Raw genomic sequence first — 22,743 nt, forward strand, 5'->3', positions numbered from 1 at the left:
TACATCAATTGTAATTTTACTGGTAAAATACTCCGTAGCATATTTTCAAAACGATTATTGTCACGGTTTATCTACTATAGATGCATTAATTTTTTTAGAAATAAACTTAACAAATACTTCAGAATAAGTTATTTAAGAAATGTATTAGAAGGAGCTTTTTAAATATATATACATACACATTTTTAGTGAGACATAAATAAAAAGAAAAAAAAGCCCAAAGCAGGGCCTAGATAAGACTTGCCAAACTATTTGGGATGGAGTTACCACCACAACACGGTTTGGTGGTTACCGTGGCAACCGTATAGTTATCACGAAAACCGCGCGTTTACCATGAGTTATACCGTGGTTTCAAAAACTGAAAATGTTACCGCACGTGATAACCGCGATAAACCGCACGATTTTATAAACCCGGGGACTAAGGACATTCTTGTGAGAAAAGAAGGGTATATGTACAAATACCAACTTGCTCATGAGAAAAGAAAAAACAGAGGGGGAGATTAGAAGCGTTGGAGTGTTGGTGGTTAGTTGATCCAACTCCCAACCTCCCTTCCCCCCCTCATCACCTCCCAGTCAAAAAAATCCCATTTTTTCCCTCTCTCTCTCCTCTCCTCACGCATTCCGGCTTCTCTCTCTACTTGGCTGGGGGTGGGCGGGGCTGGGCGGGCCCCATGGCGAGGTGGTGGTGGTGGTCGCCGCGGCCATGGCAGTTAAAAGGCCGCGCCACCAGCAGCTGCGTTGCGTAGCGGGAAGACGCCTCCTCTCCTGCTTTTGCTGCTGCTGCCGCCTCGAGTTGGAGAGAGAGAGAGAGGTGGAGAAGAGGGAAGGAAGGAAGCTGTGTGCTGCCGCGGGCGCATTTAAGGCGCGTGGGTGCGGCGAGGAGGAGGGAGGTTGGCCCTCGGCGCTGGATCTTGATCTGGCCGTGGCGCGCCGCGGCGGCGGCATTCCGTCGAACGGGTGGCGAGCAGAGCGCGCGCGCCGGCGTCTCGTGCGTACGTTTCTCTTCTTCTTCTTCTTCTTTTTTCTCTCTGTCTGTTCTTGCTTCTTCCTCCTCCTCCCTGCTTCTTGCGCTCGAATTCCGCCGCCGGAATCGAGGACGCTACGGCCTTCGGATTCTCGCACACGCGCCGAATCTAAAATCCCAGCTCTAAGAGCCGCGATTTTTTTTCCCTTTTCTGTTGAGCTGCAGCGCGGGATCGGGCGAGGTGAGATCGTAGCTGATCCTGCTTTGCTAGGGGGGGGGGGGGGGAGCAGAGCTGGCGGGCTAAAAGCCTAAAGCTCTTACCTTTTTCTCCTCCTTCTTCTTCGTCTTCTCTAGCTTCGTTTCAGCCTGTCAGATTCTTGTTCGTTTTTGTTTCTTGGCATGCTAGAGCTCTGGGGGTCCCTCGTTCAGTGCTTATTTCGTAATTTACTAATCTTCCGTGTCTCGACTAGCCACTAAGATTGATGTAGCTTAGCCTTTTGCTTTGGACTTTTGTGTGATCACACAGTCAACCTATATAAATATATATATATCCACCTGGTTAATTACAAGGGGAAATGGAAATTCACAGTCTGTGGGTCTTGCTGTTCTAATTCTGCTGGCTCTTGGTTTATTATTTACTGTTGCGGTCAAAAACTTTTGCTGCAAAACTGAGCCGCCATGGAATTCGAGGATAAATTGTACTAGCGCTTATGCGAATTTTACATTTGGTACTGATGGTAAATGGGAGTAGTGGTAAATTGCCGGTTTTCGTTTACACCGTTTCGTTTGTCAGAATTTGATGTGCTGATGATTTGTTCGGTTTCTTTTTCGCAGCAGGTCTGAAGGTTAGAGGTGGTTAATAATGGAGGGATCTTACCAAATGAATGGCATACTGAACGGGATGTCTAATTCGAGGCATCCGTCGTCACCCTCTGAGGTCGATGAGTTCTGCAAAGCGCTCGGTGGTGATTCACCGATACACAGTGTGCTGGTTGCCAACAATGGCATGGCCGCTGTCAAGTTCATGCGCAGCATCCGTACATGGGCGCTGGAGACCTTTGGGACGGAGAAGGCGATTCTTTTGGTCGCCATGGCAACTCCCGAGGACTTGAAGATAAACGCGGAGCACATAAGGATCGCCGACCAATTCGTAGAAGTTCCTGGTGGTACAAATAATAACAATTATGCGAATGTACAGCTCATAGTGGAGGTTAGCACAATTGATCATCATCGTAGCCTTTTTCATCTTACCAGTGGATTGATTTGCCGTAGGTAATTGGTTGTTAATATTGTGTAATCTTACCTGTCACAGATAGCAGAGAGAACACATGTTTCTGCAGTTTGGCCTGGCTGGGGTCATGCATCTGAGAATCCTGAACTTCCGGACGCACTGAAGGAGAAAGGAATAATTTTTCTTGGGCCACCATCAGCCGCGATGGCAGCGCTAGGTGATAAGATTGGTTCATCTCTTATTGCACAAGCAGCAGGAGTTCCAACTCTTCCATGGAGTGGATCACATGTATGCCTTCCCCTTTTCCTGGATACCTTTTATCTTTTATTCCTCTCTCTGCTGATAGATAGTTGATAATCAAACCAAAAATCTTTTGCAGGTGAAAATTCCACCAGAAAGCTGCAATTCGATACCTGAGGAGATGTACAGGAGTGCCTGTGTCTCCACTACAGAGGAAGCAGTAGCTAGTTGTCAGGTGGTGGGATATCCTGCTATGATCAAGGCATCATGGGGTGGTGGTGGTAAAGGAATAAGGAAGGTTGGTTTTCTTTTAGTTCAACACTATCAGAATGATAAGCAAATATCAACTGCACATAAAGAAATGAATAACGGAAGATGGTTTTGATGTTATCTTAATGGATTTGTAGGTACATAATGATGATGAGGTGAGAGCACTGTTTAAGCAAGTTCAGGGAGAAGTCCCTGGCTCACCTATATTTATTATGAAGGTGGCATCTCAGGTGAGAACAACTTGGAGCACATTGCTTTTCCTTTATTTGTTCTGTTGTGCATTTGTATCCACCATTTAACATGCTATCCATATATAGATGCCTGTTAAGGGGTTATAGAAATGACATTGGACAACATTTGTTGCTCATATGCAGGGGTTATTCTGCATTCATATATTTCACGTCTAAAGCTTGTATTAATTCTTTCTTTACAGAGCCGACATCTAGAGGTTCAGTTGCTCTGTGACAAACATGGCAATGTGGCAGCTCTGCACAGTCGAGACTGTAGTGTTCAAAGAAGGCACCAAAAGGTTAGGATTTTTTTTTTCTTTTTTGAAGCATTGGATTTTTCAATATAAATTTTCTTGGAATCAGTCCATTGTGGATTGGTGTTTTGAGTAGTAGTTGAGATTTTATAGCTTTCTTCAAATATAACTTCATTGGAAATGTTTTATGTTAGTCATATACTGTTTAGCAAAATGTGACAGGAACTATACAAATCTTATTCGTTGGCTAATAATTTTAACTGGGGCATGCATTAATAGCAGGTAGTGAAGTATTATCGGTTGAATATTACATCTTAACTTGAATATTACACCTTTTCCTACAATGATATATGTATTGCAGCTGTACTATTTTCAACAAGAAAAAATGACATATTTTGACTAGTGCAAGACCAAAAAGAAAACGGATGCCTTGCATTACCAAAATCTTTGGGATTTATGAAACAGTTGTACTCACCATATATCTCTGCAACAGATTATTGAGGAGGGGCCAATTACAGTTGCTCCTTCAGAGACAGTTAAAGAGCTTGAGCAAGCAGCAAGGCGGCTTGCTAAATGTGTGCATTATGTGGGTGCTGCTACAGTAGAATATTTGTACAGCATGGAAACAGGAGAATACTATTTTCTGGAGCTTAATCCACGGTTGCAAGTAGAACACCCTGTTACCGAATGGATAGCTGAAATAAACTTGCCTGCAGCTCAAGTTGTTGTAGGAATGGGTGTGCCGCTCTACAATATTCCTGGTATGTCAATTTCACAAGTAACTTGATTGTTGGTGAAATTTGCTGCTTCTTTCCTACTGACAAATAATGGATCATTGCAGAGATCAGACGCTTTTATGGAATGGAGCATGGTGGTGGTTACGATGCGTGGAGGAAAATATCAGCTGTTGCAACTAAGTTTGATTTGGATAATGCACAGTCTGTAAAGCCAAAGGGTCACTGTGTAGCAGTCAGAGTTACCAGTGAGGATCCAGATGATGGATTTAAGCCTACTAGTGGAAGAGTTGAGGAGCTAAACTTTAAAAGCAAACCAAATGTTTGGGCCTATTTCTCCGTTAAGGCAAGTATACATCCATCCATAATGCTTCTTTTGAAACTGATGCACTTATTATTACTTCTCTTTTTCTGGTTTTTTGGTTTCTTTTCTTACCTTGCTGCGAGACTAGCTAACCTCAATTTTCTTTACTAATTTTCAGTCTGGGGGAGCAATTCATGAATTTTCAGATTCTCAATTTGGTATGTGATACACATACTTTTCTGTTTTCTCTTGGTATCTCTTAGTGCCTTTTTTAATGGAGTATCATTGTCTTCCAGGACATGTGTTTGCATTCGGGGAATCTAGATCGTTGGCAATAGCAAATATGGTGCTTGGGTTAAAAGAGATCCAAATCCGTGGAGAGATACGCACTAATGTTGATTACACAGTGGATCTCTTGAATGTAAGATAACTCCATTGAAGTAAATGGTACAGTTATTCTTTTATTTTCCTAATATATGCCATTTTCATATTTTCAGGCTGCAGAATATCGGGAAAATAAGATCCACACTGGTTGGCTAGACAGCAGAATTGCTATGCGTGTTAGAGCTGAGAGGCCCCCATGGTACCTTTCAGTTGTTGGAGGAGCTCTATATGTATGCTTTGATTAACTTCAGAACAATGATATGGTAGAAGGTAGCTTCTAAATCAGATGTCAATACCAACTTGTTTTCTTATGTTGCAGGAAGCATCAAGCAGGAGCTCAAGCGTTGTTACAGATTATGTTGGTTATCTCAGCAAAGGTCAAATACCACCAAAGGTACCATATTGTATAATGAATGATGCAGCATGCCCTTACTGCAGATAAGCTCATTCCATTTTGAACAAAACAGCATGGCACCTGTTTAATTATTTTCCCTTTTCAGCACATCTCTCTTGTTAATTTGACTGTTACCCTAAATATTGAGGGAAGCAAATACACGGTAATTTTTCTTCTCTTTAAATCTTATCCTGCAGTAGTATCTGATATATCTAGTGTTTTAATTACAGTTTTCATGATTAATTATTGCTGTAGATTGAGACAGTAAGACGTGGGCCCCGTAGCTACACATTAAGAATGAATGGGTCAGAGATTGAAGCAGAGATACACTCGTTGCGAGATGGAGGACTCTTGATGCAAGTAAATATATATCACTATAAACTTTTTTATAGAAAGATGATATGCTAGTATTATATTTTTAGTTGAAAAAGGATCTGATCCGTCTGTAACTGTAAATTCTTCAGTTGGATGGAAACAGTCATGTAATTTATGCGGAGACAGAAGCTGCTGGTACACGCCTTCTCATCAATGGGAGAACATGCTTATTACAGGTGAATATAGCTATGTTCATATTCCTTTCTGTTGCTATCAAACTATAAAACTTATCTTTGTTTTTCCCCTTAAGGGATGTGCAAAAGTTATACTACAGGATCTTAAAAAATATGTTACCATAAGATCTTGTAGAGGCCATAAAAAAAGGGTAATGCCTGATTGAGTCTATCCTTATATTATTTATATGAAGCTTGATCTGATTAATTTCTTCGGAATTTGGAAAATATGATGCAACAAGTTTTTTCTTTGATTGAAGTACACTGCTTGGCATCTTCAATCACTCCTTATCTTGACAGTTTCATATGATCTTTGTTTTTAAAAAGATAAAAGAGATACATTATCACTATGGAAACTTCAATGGAAGGATTAATGTGTGGGGATTATTTCAGCTCTGATTTGATTGCACGTCTAAAAAAAATACTGAACTTCAATTTATTTCTCTTAATGGTACTTTACAGAAAGAGCATGATCCTTCCAAATTGTTGGCTGATACACCTTGCAAACTTCTTCGGTTCTTGGTTGCGGATGGCTCTCATGTAGATGCTGATACACCATATGCTGAGGTTGAGGTCATGAAGATGTGTATGCCGCTGTTACTACCAGCTTCTGGTGTTATTCATTTTGTCATGCCTGAGGGTCAAGCCATGCAGGTTCTATACCTCTATTTCACCCTGTTATTATTTGTATGCATCTTATTTGCATACATCTTTTACAAGGTAACTAAAATGTCTATTCTTTTGCAGGCGGCTGACCTGATAGCAAGGTTGGACCTTGATGACCCCTCTTCTGTGAGGAGAGCTGAACCATTCCATGGCACCTTTCCAAAACTGGGACCTCCAACTGCTGTTTCTGGAAAAGTTCACCAAAAGTTTGCTGCAAGTGTCAATTCCGCACACATGATCCTTGCAGGATATGAACATAATATCAATGAAGTATGACTTTACGAACTGTCAGAATACGTACTCTCAATTTTCTATTTTCCTTCTGTATCTTGTTGCCAGTATTCTTGTTTACAAAGAAAAAAAACTATTTTTTATATTTTGTTACTGACTATTCTATCTTCCTAACTATTTCTTTTCTTTCCAGGTTGTACAAGATTTGTTAAACTGCTTAGATAGCCCTGAGCTTCCTTTTCTACAGTGGCAAGAACTTATGTCTGTTTTGGCAACTCGGCTTCCGAAAGATCTCAGGAATGAGGTGATTAAGTGTTTAAGTTAAATTGTTTATGTCATATTCCATCTTGTCTATTCATCTTATCTTTCATTTTGGCTGCATATTGGAAGTTCTAATTCATCTGCATGTACTCAGTTGGATGGCAAGTACAAGGAGTATGAGTTGAACTCTGATTTTCGGAAGAACAAGGATTTTCCTGCCAAGTTACTAAGGGGAATTATAGAGGTCAGTTTGAGGCTGCTATTTGCTTCAATTCTTTTATGGTTATTTATTTATGTTGTTTCCTTACCCCAAAAAACATTATTCCAGGCAAATCTTGCATACTGTTCTGAAAAAGATAGAGTTACTAATGAGAGGCTTGTTGAGCCACTTATGAGCCTGGTCAAATCATACGAGGGTGGGAGAGAAAGCCACGCTCGTGTTGTTGTCAAGTCTCTATTTGAGGAGTACCTGTCTGTTGAGGAACTCTTCAGTGACAATATTCAGGTAACAATTTAGAGTAAGAATTGTGCAATGCTCAGTTGCTCACTCGTAGCTGAACAGTAAGCATTTTCGTTTTTATCTCTTCAGTCTGATGTGATAGAACGTCTACGACTTCAACATGCCAAAGACCTCGAGAAGGTCGTATACATTGTTTTCTCCCACCAGGTAATGATGTAATATCCATATGGTGTGATCTTTTGCTTTACTGCATATTGGTACACAAGGGATCAGGTGGCTGACTATTTTGTTCATTTAAAGGGTGTGCGGACCAAAAATAAACTCATACTACGGCTTATGGAAGCATTAGTCTATCCAAATCCATCTGCTTACAGAGACCAGTTGATTCGTTTCTCTGGGCTGAACAACACAGTGTACTCTGAGGTAGCAATGCAGAATTATAATGATCTTAATTCCGTCTATTCAGTACACATGTTATAGTCCAGAGAATGATACATTTTTTACGTTGCAGTTGGCACTTAAAGCAAGCCAGCTTCTTGAGCATACTAAATTGAGTGAACTCCGCACAAGCATAGCAAGAAGCCTCTCAGAGCTGGAGATGTTTACTGAAGAAGGAGAGCGGGTGTCAACACCCAGGAGAAAGATGGCCATTAATGAGAGGATGGAAGATTTAGTGGGTGCCCCACTTGCAGTTGAAGATGCCCTTGTGGCTTTGTTTGATCACAGTGATCCTACACTTCAGCGGAGAGTGGTCGAGACATACATACGTAGATTGTATCAGGTATCACTTAGTTATTGAACTAAATAACTCTTGTTTTTTATACCTCTGCACTCTTTAAATTTATGTCGGCTAATTCACAATCATTTTTTCAGCCTTATCTGGTCAAGGGCAGTGTTCGGATGCAGTGGCATAGATCTGGTCTAATTGCTTTATGGGAATTCTCGGAAGAGCATATTAAGCAAAGAAATGGACAAGATGCGATGTCTCTAAAGCAGCAAGTTGAGGACCCCGAAGAGAAAAGATGGGGTGTCATGGTTGTAATCAAGTCTCTCCAGTATTTATCTAGTGCTATTGATGCTGCATTGAAGGAGACTTCACACTACAAAGCAGGTGCTGGAAATGTCTCGAATGGCAATTCTGCAAGTTCCAGCCATGGCAATATGCTGCATATTGCTTTGGTTGGTATCAACAATCAGATGAGCACTCTTCAAGACAGGTTCCTATACTCTCCTTAGATTACCTATTCTTGTTGATGAAAAGACAAAAGTAATGTGTATCACAATAGTGATTCTGTGAACTATTAGAGAATTTCATGTATTTTTTTATTTACCTCTTCCACACTATCTTCTCATTGCAGTGGTGATGAGGACCAGGCTCAAGAAAGGATCAACAAAATTTCAAAAATTTTGAAGGATAGTACTGTAACATCACATCTCAATGGTGCTGGCGTTAGGGTAGTCAGCTGCATTATCCAAAGGGATGAAGGGCGCCCACCGATGCGTCACTCCTTCCAATGGTCAGTTGATAAGATATATTATGAAGAGGATCCGATGCTCCGCCATGTTGAACCTCCTCTATCTACATTCCTTGAGTTGGTATGTTGCCACATTCATTTTTCCTTGAGAGAAATCGTCAAGTTCTCTTTCCCGTACCAAAATCTCTGACAACTTCTCTGTAAATACAGAACAAGGTGAATTTGGATGGTTACAATGAAGTAAAGTACACTCCATCACGCGATCGCCAGTGGCATATTTACACACTCATCAAGAACAAGAAAGATCAGAGATCAAATGACCAGAGGTTGTTCCTTCGTACCATAGTAAGGCAACCAGGTGTGACCAATGGGTTTTTGTCAGGAAATGTTGACAATGAAGTAGGCCGTGCTCAGGCTTCATCATCATACACATCAAGTAGTATACTCAGATCACTGATGGCAGCACTAGAAGAAATAGAGCTACATGCACATAATGAGACAGTGAGGTCAAGCTATTCACACATGTATCTGTGCATATTGAGAGTACAACAGTTGTTTGATCTTATACCATTTTCAAGGTCAGTCAAAACATCTTTCTTTCAAGAGAAATCTTGCTGGTAAAAATACATTGCATTAAAACTTTTTTATAGTTGTTCACTTCATTCATGCTTTCTCATTGTGATAGAACGATTGATAATGTTGGTCAAGATGAAGCAACTGCATGTACGCTTTTGAAGAATATGGCTTTGAATATATATGAACATGTTGGGGTGAGGATGCATCGCCTTTCTGTGTGTCAGTGGGAAGTGAAGTTATGGTTGGATTGTGATGGACAAGCAAGCGGTGCTTGGAGAGTAGTTGTTACCAATGTAACTGGCCACACCTGCACTGTCGATGTAAGTTATCCAGCTATTGCACTGTTGTACCAGCAATGGTGTGCAACATCATATAATACTTCTTAAGAACGTGCTACATCATATAGTACTTCTTATATGCACATAAGTTGGTAGCCGCTGAAACTCATAGATCACCATTATAAATGTTCTCCAACTTTTGTAGCTAGTACATAGCTAATGCTCCATCAATCTCATCATTAATTCCAGAGTTACTCTCTGTGCTTATTGATTTATTTTTTTATGAAAAATATTTAAATATCTATTCCATTTTCTTGCTCTCATGCTCAATTTCTATGGGCCTCCAGATTTACCGAGAAGTGGAGGATTCTAATACACATAAACTTTTCTACCACTCTGTTACACCATCACTGGGTCCTTTGCATGGCATTGTGTTGGATGAACCATACAAGCCATTGGATGCTATTGACCTCAAACGTTACTCTGCTAGGAAGAACGAAACTACGTACTGCTATGACTTCCCGCTGGTGAGTTACTTGCATTTTCTTGTTCTTTTTCTCCAACGTTGGTTAGCTTGCTTAACACCGTGATTGGTTATATTCTGTCTACAGGCTTTTGAAACAGCACTGAAGAGGTCATGGAAATCAACCCTCTCTGTTGTTGCTGAAGCTAATGAGCATAATAAGAGCTATGCTAAAGTGACAGAGCTTATGTTTGCTGATTCAACTGGATCATGGGGTACTCCTTTGGTTCCAGTTGAGCGTTCTCCAGGTATCAATGATATTGGCATTGTCGCTTGGATCATGAAGCTCTCCACACCAGAATTTCCAAGTGGCCGGGAGATTATTGTTGTTTCAAATGATGTGACATTTAAAGCTGGATCATTTGGTCCTAGGGAAGATGCTTTCTTTGATGCGGTCACCAATCTTGCTTGTGAGAGGAAACTTCCTCTTATCTACTTGTCAGCAACTGCTGGTGCTAGGCTCGGTGTAGCTGAGGAAATAAAAGCATGCTTCAATGTTGGTTGGTCTGATGACGAGAGCCCTGAACGTGGTTTTCATTACATTTACCTCACTGAACAAGATTATTCGCGCCTGAGTTCTTCGGTTATAGCCCATGAACTGAAACTAGAAAGTGGAGAAACTAGATGGGTTGTTGATACCATTGTTGGAAAAGAGGATGGACTCGGTTGTGAGAACTTGCATGGAAGTGGTGCCATTGCCAGTGCCTATTCTAAAGCATACAAGGAGACCTTTACTCTGACATTCGTAACTGGACGAGCTGTTGGAATTGGTGCTTATCTTGCTCGGTTAGGCATGAGGTGTATACAGCGTCTTGATCAGCCAATTATTTTGACAGGATTTTCTGCGCTGAATAAGCTTCTGGGGCGGGAGGTATACAGCTCTCACATGCAACTAGGTGGCCCCAAAATCATGGCTACAAATGGTGTCGTCCATCTGACTGTGTCAGATGACCTTGAAGGTGTTTCTGCAATCTTGAAATGGCTCAGCTATGTTCCTCCTTATGTTGGTGGTCCTCTTCCTATCATGAAGCCTCTTGACCCACCGGATAGACCTGTAACATACTTCCCTGAGAATTCATGTGATGCTCGTGCAGCTATCTGCGGTGTGCAGGACAGTCAAGGCAAGTGGATGGGTGGTATGTTTGACAGAGAAAGCTTCGTGGAGACATTAGAAGGCTGGGCAAAAACTGTTGTCACCGGAAGAGCAAAGCTTGGTGGAATTCCAGTTGGTGTCATAGCTGTGGAAACCCAGACTATGATGCAAGTCATCCCTGCTGATCCAGGTCAGCTTGATTCTGCCGAGCGTGTGGTTCCTCAAGCAGGGCAGGTGTGGTTTCCTGATTCTGCCACCAAAACAGCCCAGGCATTGCTGGATTTCAACCGTGAAGAGCTTCCGCTGTTCATCCTCGCTAACTGGAGAGGCTTTTCTGGTGGGCAAAGGGATCTGTTTGAAGGAATCCTTCAGGCTGGTTCTAATATTGTTGAGAATCTGAGGACATATAACCAGCCTGCTTTTGTGTATATTCCAATGGGCGGAGAGCTTAGGGGAGGTGCATGGGTTGTGGTAGATAGCAAAATCAATCCAGAACACATTGAGATGTATGCTGAGAGAACTGCAAAAGGTAATGTCCTTGAACCAGAAGGATTGGTTGAGATCAAATTCAGGCCAAAGGAACTGGAAGAATGCATGCTAAGGCTTGACCCGGAGTTGATCAAGCTGAGTACAAGGCTGAGAGAAATGAAGAAGGAAAATGCTGGCCTCTCGGAAATGGACACCACTAGGAGGAGTATTATTGCTCGGATGAAGCAACTGATGCCTATATATACCCAGGTTGCTACACGGTTTGCTGAATTGCATGACACCTCTGCTAGAATGGCTGCCAAAGGTGTGATCGGAAAGGTTGTCGATTGGGAAGAATCTCGGTCCTTTTTCTATAGGAGGTTGCGAAGGAGAGTTACTGAAGATGCACTTGCCAAGGAAATCAGAGAAGCTGCTGGCGAGCAGCTGTCCCAGAAATCTGCATTGGACTATATCAAGAAATGGTACCTTTCTTCCAATGGATCTGATGGAAACAGTGAAAAGTGGAATAACGATGAAGCTTTCTTTGCTTGGAAAGATGATCCAACAAACTATGAGAATCAACTCGAGGAGTTGAAGGCTGAAAGAGTATCCAAGTGGCTCTCGCGTCTCGCTGAAAGCCCTGATGTGAAAGCTTTGCCAAATGGTCTTTCAATTGTTCTTAACAAGGTAAGCTTTCTTCAAACACTTCCTGAAGCTATGATCTTTTCTCTGTTCTATTTCTGTCATCATGTATCTCATAAGTCGATTCTAATTCCTCGATTTCTTGTTCAGATGAATCCTTCAAAGAGGGAGCAGGTTATTGATGGTCTCAGGCAGCTTCTGGGTTGACCAATGTGAATTTTGATATCCAGCATGAACCAAACAGAATCATACTCAAACGCTAACACTGAAGTTTAATTGGGCTATCATTGATGCAATGGAAGAGGTTTTTTGCACATAAAATGGGAGGTTTTGAGATGGCATCTCAAGAACCATATACATACAAGGATATGATTGGGCCTCTGCCCTACTGGATGTTTGGTGTGAGTTCTTGCAAAGAGCAGAATAAAGAGCAATGCAAAGATTAGTCAGGCACGGAATGTTGTTCCATTTGTAGTGATGTATTTAGATGTTTTTTACTAGCATTTTTTTTCTTGGCCTGCCTCATGCCAATGTCATATAGATACGATGGAATTCTTGATCAAGTAATTGTTTATTTATTTTCCAATCCAAATAATACATAGCAATCCTCATCTTCTAGTGTTCTATTCTCGTGCCGATTGTGTTGCTGTTACAGATGGTTGCGACGTTTGGCATGAATAAACCAGCTCATTTGAGCCTCAAACTTTGAAACTGAGTTGGTACTTAAGTTTACGTATGAGTGTATTTCAGGAACATCATTTGGTTTATACATTTGTCTGCTGTTGCAGAGCAATGAAAATTGTATTTGTGGTTAGAAATGATCTCATAAGTGTGTTGAGTAATTTTCACAAAACAGTATTGTCTTTTGTGCGAGCTGGTAAACCTAGTATCACACCCTTAATTCTTTCAATATAAATAAGGTCTTTGACATAATGACATGTGGTCTACACGATAGAGTTATATGTAGTGTAGTGACTGTCAAAGATGCACGTGGAAGAAAGTATGTAAGCATATTAAGATTTCAAAGTATGATCTCATAGGTTTTTTTTAAGGGTACAACAAAAGCAGTTGTGAGCACCCCATAGGGCAACCCAACACCCCCTTAAAAAACAACAGTTCAGTCAAAGCCAAATGTATTTTTAACATGGCAAATTTTGCTACAAAATACCCAAAATTTATGTAATTGTGTCGCAGCTAAAAGACATAATAAAAAAACTGATAATTTACTAGAGGACACTTTCGGCTTAATTGGATTGATAAATTCTTAAGAAAGATGAGAATGTCCCTAAGGCTACATACTTGAAACATGATGTTAGAGTAAAATTTTAGAAAGCATGTAACTCTAAATTTGCCATCACCCCAAATACATCACTAGCATACATTATATTGCATCATCGCTCCGTCTCAACCCAAAGGCTTTTGACCCTAGGGGCATTCTTGTCTTTTTGAACAATTTCTCTCTCTAATTGAGCCAAAAGTGTCCTCCAGCAAATTACCAGTTTTTTAAGTGTCTTTTAGCCGTGACACGTTTTTACGATGTCTACCAACAAATTACATAATTTTTTAATGTCCTGTAGCAAAATTTGTCTTTTAATATGTTGCATATAATCTTCTCGTTCTATTTTTAAAATTTTTCATTTTCTCCTTCACTTATTCAGCTGAAATGAGCTTTGTTTTTCTCGGCTATAGCAAGTGTTCCATGATAATTATAACCACCCAAAAAACTAAAACTCATGACGACAATGTGAACGTCCGTACCAGACAAGTAAAGTTTTATTTTTCCACTTAGTAAGAAAAACTAGAACACTGCATTACGACATGATTCTTCTTCCAACTTCCTACCTAGTCAGATCGTTTTAACATCATCGTCAGCCAGTGAATTTCTTTGGTATAGCTCCAGTTGTCATTGGTCACGTGAAATTCATGTAATTTTTGTGCATGTATATATATTGAAGTAAAATGTATGTTTATCATTTAAAAAAAATAGAAGGCCTTACTTTTTATCTTTCACCTAAGGTAGTGTTTGTTCGAGAATGCAAACGTAAACGTTAATGGAAATGGTTCCGGTGGCAACTGATACCATTGTATCAGATTATGTTTGGTTTGCTGCTGTAACGACAACGAAATCGTTCACGCTGTTTGGATGCGCGGCCAGGTAACAGATGCGCTAAGCAAAACATTACCATTGAGAATTCAAATACTGAGTACACAACAAGCAAGTACATAATATGCATAACACTATCACCTCCTGTTTACAGAATATGCAAATGTTGACAGAATTAAGACAGGAGGCTATGTTTTGCTTAATTTAATCGATGGTACACCTTCAAAATACAATTAATAAAGGATTGGATGAACAATTGAGAAGACCGAAACTATCAGAGTAGTAAACAAATAAGATAGGAGCAATACTTTTATTTGAAAAACAGGACCATACTTGATTGGTCACATAATATGTACATTGTCATGATTCAGCAAATAAAAGCCAAAGTACTGGAAATAAGCATGTTTAGGACATAGGATGATCTCCAATCCTGTAGATCATTTGCCTCAGCACATCAGTTTTTCTTTGCCTCATCTGGTAATGAAAATTTTGACAAATTAGTGAAAGGTCAGATGAAAGAATATATAACACTCAGCATAATACCAAGTTAAGAATATTCTTACACAATGTTAAAAAAAAAGAATATTCTTACACATACAAGCCATATGATACTCAGAACAAGGTAGCATTTTTAACTTCAAAAGTAAAAACTACAGCACTTCAAGAAATCAGCTTTGCTAACTAGCTGGGGCAGCATACTACTATACTAGGAATAAAAGATTATAAGATGCCATGGTCATGCAAGCACAAATGCATTGTGAATATAGCTATGTGATCATTCCAACTGTAGGCACTGTAGTAGTATTATTTTTCTTATGCAAACTCACATTAGTTGGAATGCGAAGAAAGCTAAGGCCTGACTGCGGACATATCTGTCAGTGTCCCTTTTCTTGAGGAAAATAGCTAATTAAAAATATTTGGTCCTTAAAATGTGAAATGTCCTCCAGTACATTCGGAGCTTGCTTATATAAGCAATACCACTTTCACGAATAAGCTGGAATAGTCTTTCACTCCTAAGTTCTCTAATTCTGATCCTCCTCTCTATTTTCCAGCATTTTCTCTTATATGAAATCAAAAACAATATAGCAACATAATAATACATAAATATGACAGCAATCATCATATTTCTAAGCCCTAAATTTCTTCTTCGCGTTTTGGTACTTAAGAGAAGACGAGCCATTGCACTCTACAAATATATAAAACAAAAGCGTTAACCCTATGTCCAGAATATATCCTGCTAGCACGCATAATACATCAAGCTACCTCTAAAATAAACACAGTACATATTATTTTTTTATTGCTAAACCTAACAAATTCACTAGAACCCATGTATATGTTGTTTTACACAAAACTTTTTTTTCCCGATCTTACGTTGTGGAAAATGATATATGTAAAAATGAGTTGGTCCAACTTCCCTACACTAAAAAAAATATGTACCTTACACAAAACCTGGCAGTAAAAGAAATCAAAATTCTCAAAATCTAAATAGTAAAAATGAGTTGGTCCAACTTCCGTACACTCAAAAAATTAAAGAACCATTGTACTGTAATATTCAACTTTCCTGCAATCCGGGAAAATATATTCTACATAACCCATGTGAACTTATGAAGAAAACATATATGAGGCAGGATTAATACATGAAATTCACTAGTATAAGCTACTTCATGATTTGTTAATGAAAAGATTACCACAGGATCATCACTCACCAGCATTCACAATTATAAAGAGCGGTGATTTCAATATGGGGAGGGTTCTCACCGGCGAGGTGATCGATAGACAGCGGCAACGATGGAAGTCAGATGTGGTTGATGGCACCAGAATCTCCGACTGCCCCCCTGCTTCACGGCCTCGCCCTTGTTCTCGGAGTTCTTCTGGTCAAGATCCAGTCGCCCAGGAGGTGGAAGTTGGGGAAGGTGGTGGCGCACATTGGATGGGGCAGGAGGGACTAGAGACGGAACTCCTGGAGGTGAGAAGCACTGGCGCGCCGACCTGGGCAAGCGGTGGAGGAGCGCAAGACGGTGGCATCGGCGATGCGCGCGAGGGGAGGGTGCGGCGCCAGCGACGTGTGGGACGATGGGGAGGTGTGGGGACGCACGCGGGGCGAGGGGGCGGCGCCGGCGACGCGCGCGGTGTGAAGGAGAAGCGGCGGCGGCGCTCGATCTGGAGGAGGCACGTGAGGAGAGTTAGGTTACGCTCCGTATTTGTATCGCTCTCCACCCGTCGAGGAGTGTAATCAGCGTTGTATTGGGCCGGAATTCGTTTGCGGGCTATTTAATTACGATCCATCTGAAACAAACATGTGTAACGTAATATATTCACGATGGATCTGATGCGGGCCAAAAACGGTCTAACCAAACAGCTCCTAGTGATGATCCTTAGCATCATGGTGACCGCTCATCAGCCATGGTCTAGCGGCAAGCGTTCAACGTATTTGTCCCACCTAAAATTTTAAGTGTGCTTCGTCACTGGTTGTGAGCGAGTATTCAATTTAATCAAGTGATATTTCACATGTTGTTTTTCTTCAGCAATCGAACTTTTGCAATGATTTCAAAACTTTGAGATACGTTTATTTTTTCACACACAGCACCTTTTAAATAAAACTTCAAATACTATCGCATTTTCCAAGACAAGTAACCTACATTTTTTTTTAAAAAAAAGGAAAAGCGTGATCACCGAGGTGGACTCCAAGGCGCCCACGGATTTCGTCGAGTTGCCTACTCGCCGCCGCGTGGCCCGCCTGCCTCCCCACCTCGCCGCCGGCGACGGCGAGCGGCCGCGCGAACCCTCGCCTCGCCTCGCCTCCGGTCCGTCCCCGTCGCCGATGCCGCCGCCGCCGCCGCGCGCGCTGCCGCTGCCGCACTTCACCCTCCCGCCGCTCGCCGGCGAGGACCTCCTCTTCGTGACCGCCCTCCGCGCCCACCTCTCCACCGCGCCGCCGCCGCCGACGACGACCGCCGCCTCCCTCTCCCGCTTCCTCCCCCACCTCACCCCGCTCCGCCTCTCCCACCTCATCCTCGCGCCCCCGCCCCCGCCCCGCCACGACGACAGCGGCCACCTCCTCCTCGCCTCCCTCCTCCCGTCGCCGCCGCCGCCGCTCCCCTTCGCGCTCCTCCTCCACTCCCTCCGCCCGCGCCGCTCCTCCGCCCTCCTCGCCTCCCTGCTCCCTTCCATCCCGCACCACGCCTTCCCGGACCTCCTCCACCACGTCCTCCTCACCGCCCGCCTCACCGCCGCCCGCCCCGATGGCGGCGCCGTCCCGGCTCTCGACGTGCTCTTCTCCGTCTGCGCGCGGGGGAAGAAGCTCTCCCTGGCCACGCTCGCGTTCCGCGCCATGCGCGCCCACGGCCTGCTCCCCCGCGTCGTGTCCTGCAACGTCTTCATCTCCGCCGCGCTCGGCCTCAGGCGCCCCGAGATCGCCCTGTCATTCTTCCGGGAGATGCGGCGGTGTAGGATCTCGCCGAACATCTACACGGCGAACATGGTGCTGCGGGCGTTCTGCGATCTTGGGCGGACCGCGGATGCGGCCGAGGTGCTCGACAAAATGCCGGAGTGGGGCGTTGGAAGGACAACGGTCAGTTTCAACACGCTGATCGCGGCTTACTGCAGGGATGGTGTTGACGCAGGGCCTGCGCTGCAGCTGAAGATGAAGATGGAGCAGGAGGGGTTGGTGCCTGACGTGGTGACGTACGACACGATCATCCATGGGCTGTGCAAGGAGGGGAGGATGGGAAAGGCGAACCAGGTGCTGAGCGAGATGAGGGTGAAGGGGGTTATGCCCAACACGGTCACGTATAACACGCTGATTCATGGGTACGTGGCGCTTGGTGATAATGCCATGGCGGGTAGGGTTCATGAGGAGATGGTGAAGAACCGAGTGGAGCTTGATATCGTGACATACAATGCGCTCATTCTTGGGCTTTGCAATGAAGGGAAGATGAAGAAGGTAGAGCACTTGCTTCGGGAGCTTGACAGGGCTAAGCTTGAACCGAATGCATCAACCTTTTCAGCGCTGATTGTTGGGTGGTGCAAGATGCAGAACTCAGAGAGAGCACTACAGCTGTTGAATGTGATGAAGAAAAGTGGCTTCCATCCAAATTACACCACTTATAAGATGGTTATATCTTCTTTCTGCAAGAACAAGGATTTAGAAGGAGCAGTTGATGTGATGGGGGATATGTTGGGGAGGTGCATTGCTCCTGACAAGGCCTTGTTGAATGAATTTTTTGATGGTCTCTGGAAGGCTAAAAAATTACATCTGGCAGAGAACCTCCGATCACTGAATAATGGTTTGAAGTTCATTCCTGATGTCTACTATACTGGTGATTACAGGAATAAGGATGAAGTGATAAACAGATGCTAACACACAAAGACAACAATCAAGTCTTATGAGAATGTACAGTTAGTCAATTCTTTCTATATGTAGTCTATGCCAAATTTTTCTATGAGGTTTGATGGAAATGAAAGTTCGGCTCAAATTGGCATACTAGCTACTGCGCAGACGAGAGGTGTTCAAGAAATTATTCCATAATCTAAGGTTGGTATCCTTGCACTTTTCTGCAATAACTCCTATTTCTGTACATGTCTTTTGAGGTCGTATATTTCTACTATAATATGAGTGATTATTCAGAATAACTTTACATGTGTGACACATGCAAATTCTGTTTTGAGAAAAACAAATACACCATCTTTTGGTATGTCTTGAAACAGGACAGTTCTTCTTACACATGTTATTTTTTTAATTCTCAAATTACCTATGTACATTTGAAGCTAACCAAAGTACCTAGACCGATGGGTGGAGGAACTGGAACAAGAAATGGAGGCGGATACCATCTTCTAAAAACATTGGACGATAGGAACCTCTTTGGGCCACAGGTTAGGGATGTGGATTAAGAACCAACTTTTGGGACGATGGTCCCGGATCTATAATTTGGGGTCAACATCCTTGGAACAAACTAAAGGTCGAGGGTCCCAAATCTGGGACGACAAAACACGTATCATGTACAAATTTAGTTGCCAGACCAAAAACAAAATGAAATCATAATTTAAGTTCAAAAGTTTAACTCCGCTGTTCACAGAGATACAGACATGAATACATCAAATTCATCGTAGTTAACTACAAACAACTAAAAGCTTCAGCTAAATGGCAGAACGGAACATATCTAGCGATTGTAGATTTGCAGTAATGAAGTCCTTGCCTCCTTGGAGCATTGAGTCACTAAGCACTCCTATCCTTTTCGTGTGAACTCATAGTATGTGCACATAGTTAACACATGGTGTAGGGAGATAGAAATCATTGTTCATTTCTTATTTCGTACTACCTCTGTCCCGAAAAGACTTCATTTTTCTACACAAATGTGGACAAATGACTGTTCATATTCACTTAGAAAAGTGAACTCTTTTTGGGACAGACAGAGGTAGCACATGCTAGAGTTGACAGGATATATATCGCACTTGGTTTGTCGTCCTTGCTTGTTGCTCTCGGTGACCCTTGACAAAAGAAGCAAATTCGAGAGGATATATACAAGCTTATCTACATTTTTAGAATTCACCTGGTTCCTCTTTGCATTGTAGATGTACTTATAAATACCCCAAATCCTCTTGGCAGATGAACTACTAATAGGCTGGGACTATATCCTCTTTGCTACCTCTGCTAACTCCAGAGTTTGAGTTCTAGTTGTTTGACTATTCGATTGGCTCCATTATTATTGTTGCATCAAGTTTTAGAGCTGGCAGTGCATTCCTTTCTTCATGATGAAAGTATTAAGCAAAGGACCCTGTTGCTCACTTTCATTATTTACTATTATTTCAAAACCTTTGATCACCTTAATAGTGACCTCTATGTTTAAATTTGGTGTTTTTCTTGTAGTTCCTCCAAGTGTAGTTTTTCAGATAATTTTTACCATATAACTTTCGGCATAGAGCATAAGCCTATTACTTTCATCATGAAGAAAGGAATCTATGCACAGTTGTCTGTTACACTTGATGCGACAACAATGGAGCCAATTGTATGGTGAACGACTACGGCTCTAAAACTTTAGAGTTTGCGGAATTAGTGAAGAGTGTTCTGTCCCAGTCAATTGGTAGTTTGTCTGCTGAGAGGATTTGAAATACTTATGAGTACACCAACAAATGCAAAGAGGAACAAGCTGAATGCTAAAACGGCAGACAAACATTTCTATATCCACTCGAATTTGCAGCTTTTGTCAAGGTTCACTAAGAGCTACAAACAAGGCCCACAATCCAAGTGGGATATAGATCCTATCAACTTATACCATGTAAGAAGTAAGAAATAAGGATGGAGTGCTAAGTGCTCCAAGGAGGCAGGGACTTCATTTTGCAACTCTGCAATGACCAGATATGTTGATGTGATGTGCTGCTGTTTAGCTGAACTTCTGAAGCTTTTAGTTATTTATAGTTAACTTCTGGTCATGTCTGCGTCTCTATGAACCTAGAGTTAAACTTGTTATAAATGTTTGAACTTAAATTATCAATTCAATTTGTTTTGATTTGTCAAGTAAAATATTGTACATGATGCTTGTTTGTCGACCAAAGTAGAATGGATTTTGCAACCCTCACTATAGGGCCACTGACCCGAAATTATATGGAACACAATCCTGAATATACCATCTTGTACCATTGTCCCATTTCGGCATTTGTGTTACATGTGGTTCTAAGCCTGCTATTTTGTGATATTTATTCAAAAATTTTATTTATCGACAATGGTAGATAGCTTGTTGTAGATTATTTATCCATCTAATGGAAGGGAAAGTGATAGAACAAGTTACCATTCTCTCGTAACACTTTTACAGAATTGTCTCCTTGGGTTAGTAGTTTAATGAGCACTAAGCAAAGCATTTGCTAGATAATTCACACATGCAATATGGTGTCTCCAAGGTATTGCAGTTTTTTTTTTGTGCTGCTTTTGCACACTATTTCAATTTCTATCGTATGAACATGTAACTGAGGATTCAAATACTTGCCTAGTAAACTGTAAACAAGTAGAATTTATCCTCTCTTCTGGCCAATTAGAGAGGACTTTGTGCAAGGTCTTAAATATTCATTCTTATACTACTATTATTCTCTGTTATGTATAAATGCTGATATGTTTTTTCTCCAATCCAGCTGGAGATGCTGTGGGCTGTGGCTAACTAACTAACATCAGAGTTTTATAACATCAGTCATCTTGGTGGAGAAAGATGTCATCATAATAATTTGGCAGTTACCAGCAGTTGTGCACTTGATGTACCAGGATTTCCAAACGTCAGTGGAGAACACTATATTCTACTCACCGTCCTGAAGCAGTGCCAGTGGAAGTGAACTGGGTTTTGCTGACAAACCATAGCTACCAAACCAAGCTGATTTCAGAGGCTCACAACATGTCAAATGCTCTCTTTTTCAAAATAAAGAAAAAAAATATGCTTATCCTTGAACACTCGAGTCCGATCTTGAGTAGGCGCCTAGAGCAAGTTCTCTTCCCTGAACCGGATCTTCATGTTACCAATTAGAGTTTTAGTAGGAATACATGATATTGTACTCTACATTTTTGGAAATTTTCACAACTCTCTGTACACCCATACAGGAGCTTGGAGCACTGTTTTCGGGGAAAAAAACGCAGAGCTATCTCCCCAACAGACATTGTGCAGTTTTAATCTTATTACGTGGGAGATAAAGTTTTGACAGAGTCCATACGACACCTTGAATTTGTAAACCACACTTTCAGTTAGTTTTGCAGAAGGACAAATAAATCTGGCGTCAGAGAATGTTTCCAGTTCGATCCCTGACATGCAGTCTCTTAAGGAAGAGTGTGTTCTTACCCTTAAAGCAATTTTCCTATATTTGCTTTTCATTTTCTGGTGGTTAATTGGCTTATGATTGCTTGTATTCCCAACTTGTGAAAGAGGCTTATAGAGTTGGCATTATCTAACCAGCTTCATTGATTTGGGGATTTATCAGATAAGATAGGTTGACTGTAATTCTGGTAAGTCAACCTAGACAGGTAATCCAACTGAGATAAAGCCAAACAAAGTCCTCAACTAGTCTTCCCTTTTTAAGTTATAATGAAGAATAAGTGATCTAATTATTCCTGTCACTCTCATCTCATTTGGAAGGCTCTTATCAAGTCTCAATCTAGGTCATACACCTAGCTTGAAAGGGTTACTATCTTTGTACTAGTACACTGCAAAGCTTCTGTTGGACTTGCCTAACCAGTAAACGGCACAATGAAAACAAGTGTGTAAGAAAATGCTTTGTAGCCTAGTTGCTATAGTATTCACCAACGGTTAAATTACAGTACGATTCATGTTTAAAGCGTGTTTTTGGAATGTATGAATTTCTAGAAACAGTTAAACTCTTATTGGAATATAGTGAAGTTTTCAGCAGTATATCACTTTCGCGCGTTTATGTGCGTGTGCAACAG

At 41.6% G+C, this 22,743-nt stretch overlaps 2 protein-coding genes across 4 annotated transcripts; both read left to right on the forward strand.

Moving 5' to 3' along the window:
- The first annotated feature begins 615 nt into the window (after positions 1-615).
- On the forward strand, positions 616-12,847 carry LOC4348450 (acetyl-CoA carboxylase 1-like). 3 transcript variants are annotated; one of them, XM_015758643.3, is made up of 30 exons: positions 616-989; positions 1,796-2,171; positions 2,274-2,480; positions 2,572-2,730; positions 2,840-2,932; positions 3,136-3,231; positions 3,680-3,947; positions 4,028-4,266; positions 4,403-4,442; positions 4,521-4,645; positions 4,722-4,838; positions 4,928-5,002; positions 5,109-5,165; positions 5,258-5,362; positions 5,467-5,553; positions 6,013-6,204; positions 6,298-6,486; positions 6,641-6,751; positions 6,863-6,952; positions 7,037-7,213; positions 7,298-7,375; positions 7,469-7,591; positions 7,680-7,949; positions 8,042-8,385; positions 8,527-8,764; positions 8,854-9,221; positions 9,329-9,539; positions 9,845-10,024; positions 10,109-12,268; positions 12,374-12,847. In XM_015758643.3, the coding sequence occupies exons 2-30, from the start codon at positions 1,824-1,826 to the stop codon at positions 12,428-12,430; spliced, it is 6,804 nt and encodes a 2,267-aa protein (XP_015614129.1). In that variant the 5' UTR covers positions 616-989; positions 1,796-1,823; the 3' UTR covers positions 12,431-12,847. The 3 variants fall into 3 exon arrangements, with proteins under 3 accessions (XP_015614129.1, XP_015614130.1, XP_025876681.1); XM_015758644.3 differs by having other exon boundaries at positions 1,799-2,171; XM_026020896.2 differs by having other exon boundaries at positions 740-985.
- A 4,159-nt stretch (positions 12,848-17,006) lies between these two features.
- Positions 17,007-22,104, forward strand: LOC4348451 (pentatricopeptide repeat-containing protein At4g26680, mitochondrial). Its single transcript, XM_015757464.3, has 2 exons — positions 17,007-18,861; positions 21,450-22,104. The coding sequence occupies exon 1, from the start codon at positions 17,149-17,151 to the stop codon at positions 18,685-18,687; it is 1,539 nt and encodes a 512-aa protein (XP_015612950.1). The 5' UTR covers positions 17,007-17,148; the 3' UTR covers positions 18,688-18,861; positions 21,450-22,104.
- Positions 22,105-22,743: the final 639 nt, after the last annotated feature.

This window comes from Oryza sativa, chromosome 10 (assembly GCF_034140825.1).
Source record: "Oryza sativa Japonica Group chromosome 10, ASM3414082v1".
NCBI lineage: Eukaryota > Viridiplantae > Streptophyta > Magnoliopsida > Poales > Poaceae > Oryza > Oryza sativa.

Excerpts from the sequence above, each read along its gene's own strand:
- LOC4348450 (XM_015758643.3), top strand. The coding sequence starts at position 1,824 with ATGGAGGGATCTTACCAAATGAATGGCATACTGAACGGGATGTCTAAT. Across the intron at positions 4,839-4,927 it reads TTGTTGGAGGAGCTCTATAT|GAAGCATCAAGCAGGAGCTC; the intron begins GTATGCTTTGAT and ends CTTATGTTGCAG. Across the intron at positions 6,205-6,297 it reads CTGAGGGTCAAGCCATGCAG|GCGGCTGACCTGATAGCAAG; the intron begins GTTCTATACCTC and ends ATTCTTTTGCAG.
- LOC4348451 (XM_015757464.3), top strand. The coding sequence starts at position 17,149 with ATGCCGCCGCCGCCGCCGCGCGCGCTGCCGCTGCCGCACTTCACCCTC.